The 7573-nt window shown below is 32.1% G+C and overlaps 1 protein-coding gene across 12 annotated transcripts in view; it reads left to right on the top strand.

Moving 5' to 3' along the window:
* The window catches only part of TDRD3 (tudor domain containing 3), a 183519-nt gene that overhangs the window by 141137 nt on the left and 34809 nt on the right, over positions 1-7573 (top strand). For 11 of the 12 annotated variants that reach the window (XR_001828155.2, XR_001828156.2, XM_017538772.2 and 8 more), the window contains one exon: positions 3108-3233. Coding sequence is in view for 10 of the 12 variants with exons in the window: in XM_017538772.2 (XP_017394261.1) it covers positions 3108-3233 (126 nt within the window). In the remaining 2 variants the exon portion in view is untranslated. Of the gene's footprint in view, positions 1-3107; positions 3234-4723; positions 6287-7573 lie in introns of those variants that run through there. The other variant, XM_017538775.2, reaches the window with a different exon arrangement.

Below are 7573 nucleotides of genomic sequence, written 5' to 3'. Positions count from 1 at the left end.
AAGAATGATTATCAAAAATAAAATAGAGTAGGCCTACAGATAATTGAACAGAGTTCTTTAAACAAATATTAATTGAATATTCAACAAATCATAATTGAGTAGCTGCTAGTTGCTAGGTAATTGAAGTATATCAGATAATTATGGCTATGCTATACTAAAAGACCTCCAAATACCTGATACAATTATTAAAGGTCTAATGTTAATTGTAATTGTCTAAAAAAAATCAATAATACTGTGTATCAGTAATGGCTGTGGTCAAAAAATAAATTTAAAAAATCAAAATAGTAAAGATATTGCCTTTGCTGAATATGTTCAAAATGTCATGTAGTATCCAAAAAACAGCATCTAACAATTCAGTACCCAACAAAACAATACCTAACAAAACAGTACCCAACATGTGTTGAGTGATTAGAGTATTCTTAGAGTAATTGAATGATCTTCTAAGGTGGCTACTTTGATTCAAATTAGATGTGTACTTTCAGTTGTGGTAAGGAACTGTGGACTCCAACTAGATTACACCACCCTTAAGCATTGGGAAAATGGCAAACAATATCCTGTGAAATAAATGGAATTAATTATCTTCTGAAATCACTAATTGAAGAGGTAGCTTAAATGTCTTATCAAGAATGGACAACTTTCCAGTTTTTTTTTTTTTAAGGCAGACACCAGGGTAGAGATTTAAGGAAAGGAATTGACTTAACTATCATTAAGATACCATAATCTTCTTAATTGCATTGTAATGGTATTTTGGAGATAATCAATTAGTATATATATTGTTTAAAAATTTTTCTCACAATATCTTGCCTTCTTTCTAACTTCATTTCTGTAGTAGAATTTGGGAATTTCAGAGAAGTTCTTCTTCCTCTGGACTGCTAAACTAGTTCAGCTATTTTTCTCCTCAACTGGAATATTACAACAGCCTCCATATTGGTTTCCTTGACTGAACTTTATTCCTTTTAAATTTGTTATCAGTATTGCCGTCACTGTGATCCTGGTCTTAGACCATGCCATTCTTTCTAGTTAAAGTCTTTCACTTGTAGAATAAATACAGATTTTAGCATTTTTATTGTGTTTATGTACCAATAAACCCATCATAAGTTGAAAATATTGTAAGTCAAAAATACATATATCTTAGTCATGCTAAGATATAGCATGATTCAGTGTTTAATTTACCTGAACTGGCATAATTAGGCAACTCAGAACAATTAATCGAATATAAAAGTGTGAGGCTAAGAAATAAAAGAAGAGGGGAGAGATAGAAAGGTATAACAAGAACTCTAAGATGAAGAAAATTACAGCATCTCTAAGCTTGCTAACATTCAGACCTGGAAAGGCAGTGCCATGGATTCACTTAATACCTTTGTAATATCAAATATACTAGTTAAAAACCAACTCTTTTGAGAGTAACTCATTTTTTAGAAGGTTGTGAAAAATATGAATTTTTGTTGCCTTTAGCATTTTCTAACTCTGGTGAACCTCTTAAGAGATACTATTATTGGCTGGGCGCAGTGGCTCACATCTGTAATCCCAGCACTTTGGATGGCAGAGGCAGGTGGATCACCTGATGTCAGGAGTTTGAGAGCAGCCTGGCCAACATGGTAAAACCCTGTCTCTACTAAAAATACAAAAATTAGCCAGGCATGGTAGCACGTACCTGTAATTCCAGCTACTCAGGAGGCTGAGGCAGGAGAATCATTGGAACCCAGGAGGCAGAAGTTGCAGTGAGCTGAGATTGTACCACTGCACTCCAGCCTGGGCGTCAGAGCAAGACTAATTAAAAAAAAAAAAAAAAATAGAGAGATACAATTAGAGTAGATAGTGTTATACTATAATAGAGCATTATAGTACCCTGGCTTGAAGAAAACATTCTTTATGAGCAATTTGGTTTTTGTTTCCATTTCACATTTACTAAGCAACATTCAGACCTATAATTTGGCTCCTGAATGGGATGATCTGTATTGAAGGATTACTCCAATCAGATGATTTATTCCCAGTTAATTTAAGAGATACATTTTAAAATTATAGTTATAGGCCAGACACAGTGGCTCATGCCTCTAATTCCAGCACTTTGGGAGGCCAAGTAGAGAGGGTCACTTGAGGCCAAGAGTTTGAGACCAGCTTGGGCAACCTAGCAAGACCCTGTCTTTATGAAAAATTTAAAAATTAGCCAGGCATGGTTGTATGCACCTATAATCCCAGCTAATCGGGAAGCTGCAGCAAGAGGACACCTTGAGCCCAGGAGTTTGAGGTTGCAGTGAGCTATGATCACACCACTGTATTCCAGCCTGGGCAACAGAGTAAGAACTTGTCTCTAGAAATAAATGTAAATAAATAAGTAGATTAAATTATGGTTATTAAGTAAATCAGTTCCTTATGAGTTTGTTAGTATGCATCAGTTCTTAGAGCCCGCTAACACTAAGTAACTTAGTAAGTTTCTGGACTTGCAATATCTTTAATCTTACAAATACTGGATCTAAGTCACTTAGATCCAGTATTTGTAAAATTAACTTCCTACCTGACATGCCTACTTCATTCCAGCCACTTGTGATGACTAAATCAATGAGCCTTCTTTTTTGCCATTTTTTAGTCATATATTTCTGTTTTTAGAACAAATTATAGTTATATATTCTGATTAGCATATAAGAATTGTTGGCCTGGTGCAGTGGCCCATACATTTTATTCCAGTACTGTGGGAGGCCAAGGCAAGCGAATAACTTGAGCTCAGGAGTTTGAGATCAGCCTAGGCAACATGATGAAACCCCCATCTCTACAAAAAATACCAAAAAATTAGCTAGGTGTGGTGGCTGACACCTGTAGTCCCAGCTGCTTAGTAGGTTGAAATGGGAGGATCGCTTGGGCTAGAGAGGTGGAAGTTGCAGTGAGCCAAGATCTTGCCACTGCACTCCAGCCTGGGCAACAGAGCAAGACCCTATCTCAAAAAGAAAAAAAAAAATTGTCTTACTAATGTTAGTCAAAGAGTTCCAAAGGTAAGTTTTCCTTTGAAGAATATTACATATTGGAACACTTTAAGAATTTACATTTCCCTTAAATATGCCTTTTATAGACAATACCAATTGTCATATTTAAAACTTCTTTTGCTTCCTCAGTTTTACCGGGCAGAAGTTGAAGCCCTTCATTCTTCAGGTATGACAGCAGTTGTTAAATTCATTGACTACGGAAACTATGAAGAGGTGCTACTCAGCAATATCAAGCCCATTCAGACAGAGGCATGGGTACGTGATACATATTCTGTACAAAGGCATAAGCTATTTTGAAGAAAATATATAGCTCTAAAGAATTAGTCATAGCCATACAAAATTTGCAAGTGGAATAATATTTTGAATTTACTTATAACTGGCTAATCCTAAAGTAAGATTTTAATTTAATGCCTACACTGAACCACAATAAAAATGAATGCATTGGAATTACTTTTCTTGTATAATGTTTTGTTCTATTATGCTTTGGAAATAGGTGCCCTCATTTACATGTTTGCCAAAAATTTGTACATGTGAAATGGGTTTTTATACATATTTTGTTTCTTTCAAGTTTGCTACTTTGAATTTTACTACATTATGTCCAGCAGCTGTCAAATTCAAATCTCTGTTGGATATGCATATATCATTTTAGTTACAGGTAAAATTAAGAAAAACAATTTAAGTTATATACGATTTTACACTGCATTTACTGCATATATATTGACGTATATATGTACAGATTAACTATAAATTATCTATTTGCTAATTATTGGATTAGTTTTGTTGCCAAGTGTTATATCAAAACTATGTGATAACTTTGATGATGTAACTTAGAACTTATTGGCCTCATGGAGTCCATTTTATAAAGAACGTATGTGATTTTATATAGATTGATTCTTACCTTTAGGCAAAAACAGAAATACAAGACATACTAGAATTAGCTCTGTTAATAAATTTATCATTATAAGCCAATATCAACAAATATGTTGATATTTTCCTAAAATAGCAAAATATTCCAGAAAATTATAATCCCGACAATAGGCTTCATCATTGAAGGATACATTGTTTTCTCATGAGCTGCTTTTAGTTTTGGTCTTCTAAAATTTTTCTGTCATCTCTTCAGTGGTACCCTTTCTCCACCTTCCAAAAAGAGAAATAAAACAGCAAGAAAAAACCGAATAGCAGTAATAATGTTTTGGGCCATGGATTTTTGTTTTTTGCCTTTTTGTTCTGGAGAAATTATTATTTTCCAGATAATTTATTATTTCATATTTTATAACATAAGATTACTAATGGCTCTTCTGTTTAATTAAGAGATCTTTCCCTAACTTTTATTCTCTAAACTTTAATTACTTTTTGCCTAAAAATCCCAAAACATCAATATCTAATTTACATCTTTCTTTTCTTGGAGAAACTTGATGTAACTATATTTTTACTCTTCTGGTTCTCATATGATGGCTATTTTTATTCTCTCTTTTCTATTAATACACACATTTTAATCTAGTTTTTATGACACAAGTAATTATTTATTGAATCTGCATTTCCAGAAGTTGAGTCTTGGTTTGCTATTTATTATGTTCCCAGTTGGTTTTAGCCATAGCAGTCAAAGATTCAAAATACAATTCTTAATGTTATTTACTTCCTACTTTTTAGAAGATTTAATAAGAGGTTAATTTTATTCTTCTCTCCCTAAAGAAAAGTTTAGTTTTCTTAGATGGTTTCTTCTCTCCTTCCTTTTGCTGTTTCAGGGTGTCCATAGCTGAGGAGCACATTTCCTATTCCTCACTTGTAGCTTTTCTATTCAGAGATGTTTGGTCATGAAGTGATCATTTTCTTTCTACAGTCAGTAGAAAAAGTCTTTTCCTGTTTCTCCCTTAATAGTCCTCATGGCTTTATTCTTGATTTTAGGTTTGTATAAGCTTAGCTGGACAATAAATTTGTCAGGTGTCACAGCTTATTTAATGATTCTGTTATGAACTACAGCAATACTTTCATATTCTTCCTACTTATTTATGAATATTTATGCTTTATTGTGTCATTTTTTAACCTATTTTCTTTTTCTGCAGTCAACTTAAAATCTTTTATAAAATACTCGAAATATTTTACAGAAAGAAGCAGGATAGAATCACTAAATCTTTTGGAGATTCTGATATTTCTTTTCTCCTACTTTTATAATCAAGTGATTGTTGATGTTTATGAATTTGCGTAAATTAGTATAGCAAACATTTCTGAATCATGCACATCATGATCAGCCTTTCTTTCTTATCTGCATAAATAATTAACTTAGTTCTGAGGAATATCTCCTTGAAATATAGAGGCCACCAGCTTAACATATCTTGACCTATTTCCATTTAAAAAAATATTTATGTGCGTATAGATGTAAAAAAACCCTGAAGAAATATAGTCTGTGTTGTTGTCAGTACGTGTAATGTAGAGTTAGTGCAGAATTCTCTTAGCCTTCTGAGAGTATTGAAAGTATTAATGTTGGAGTCTTAGAGTACTTTTTTAAAATTTTGGTAATAGGAAAACTAATAAATTTTAGGTTAATTAAAAATGTATAAAATTATCAAAAACCAAAACATTCACTGTACCAGTAAGAAGGTAACTGTAATTGATAAGTCATACTAGAAAAAATAAAGGGCTACAAAGCTGCAGGGAGGTGGTTAGAAGCCTTAGCACAATTACAGTATGGATTGTGGAATTTTTAATTTTTTAACTTGTGCACTATATATGCGCACTACATTTTTTAAATTGTGAAATGATATTGTATCTTTTATTAAGATTTATGTTATTGCCACAAGATTTTGGAAAACTTGTTTTCCTAAATATAGCAGTGAACATTTAGTGAAGATTTTTTTAAACTAAGTTGCAGAAAAAGTCAAAAAACCCTGCATATAAGCCAAAAGCCTTTGTCAAAAATTAGTTGCTTGTATTGTCTTTTAAAAGTATAAGCATAAATTATTAAATAAAAAGCATGGTACATTAAGTGACTCACTAAGTTAATAGCTTGTATGAAAAATTAAAATAAAAATTAAGTTAATGCTTCAACTGTTAATGTTTTTCTCATGAAATTTAGAAATTATTTGCCTTAAATTTGTCAGCAGGCCAAATATTTATTTCTCCTTTTCGTGTGACTATATGTTTTCACTTCCAGAACATACTCACTTGGGGAGTGTATTTTACATGGCCAAAATGTGTGTTTTGATTATGATTAAATACTTAATTTTCTTCAAAATAATTCATTAAACTTTTGTTGTCATCCCTGATTTATTTATTCTAGCTAGATTTCACCTGTTTTTTTTTTTTTTTTTGGTTTTCTTAAGATATTATATCTTAATTTGATTTTTTTTTTTTAGTGAACTTTCTAGTTATCACACATAATATGAGATTAACAGCTCATTATTAACTGGATAAGTGCTCTAATTTATTTATTTCAAAAAATGATTTCTTTGAACTTTATAGGATTTTTCTTATTTTAGTAAAGTAAATGAAACATTATGGAGTCTCATGTTTTACTAGTAGAATTATATATGGAAGAAAACAGATTATTTTCTATTTCCTACCACTGAATGAGAAAAACATTAGGGGCAAAAAATACCTGCTACTTGTGTTTCCCACAGGCCCTTTCCAAATTGGTTCCTTTAAACTCTAAAACTAATTCCAGGAAACTAGTAAAAAGATGCCACAGGCAATTTGGAAGCTTGTAAAATACCCTGGTGCTGCTGATCAGGCAAACTTTTTGTGTTGTTGCTTTTGAATTGCTCTCCTAAACCTGGAAAAACACTGTTGGGTCCTGATTTTCCAAATATATTCATGACCTGAGTTATATTGAGACTTTTATATCCTAAGAAATGTTTTAGAATGTGCTGATATCTGATCTTTTCAAAAGTTCATAGTATCTGCTTCTTGGTGTCAGGAAATCATCATTGTTCAGCTATTATTCCAACTAGAAAAAGGTGATTGTGTAGATAATTGTTAGTTCTAAGACTGTAACATACAGTACACATCGTCTTGGGCAGTAATTCTGGAAAGTGATAGGCAAATTGTTACTGTTTTGTAGGTGATCATCCTATCTTAAGTGTTTTTCTGGACAATATTAATTTATTCAACAAATATTCATTATATATCTAGTACATCTCTTAGGTGTCTGGCACTGTTCTACGTGAGGGTATATATAAGTCTATAAAACACAAAAATCCCTGCCGTCTTCACAAAGATAAGAAAGTCATAGTTTTTATGATGTGAAACAAACGGAAATATCTAATTAGGGTCTGAATTCTTACTTCCTGAAGCTTTAAACAAAATGCTAGTAGAGAAAATCTCATTTACTGAAATAAGGTAACATTTATGCATTTGGAATACATTTATGAATAAATGCTCTGTCCTTCTGTGTCAGCGGGTTTTATATCTCCAGCAAAGTGAAGTTTTAATTTAAACAATTACAGATTATTATTCCATATTAGTTTAAAAATAAAATTAATGTGGAAGAAGAAAACATAAATAATTTTATCTCTTTTTTTTTTTTTTTTTTTGAGACGGAGTTTCACTCATGTTACCCAGGCTGGAGTGCAATGGCGCAATCTCGGCTCACCGCAACC

This window comes from Cebus imitator, unplaced genomic scaffold (genome assembly GCF_001604975.1).
Source record: "Cebus imitator isolate Cc_AM_T3 unplaced genomic scaffold, Cebus_imitator-1.0 Scaffold114, whole genome shotgun sequence".
NCBI classification, from domain to species: Eukaryota; Metazoa; Chordata; class Mammalia; order Primates; family Cebidae; genus Cebus; species Cebus imitator.
The sequence above is the reverse complement of the archived record's forward strand: the minus strand, read 5'-3'. Positions and strand labels throughout refer to the sequence as shown.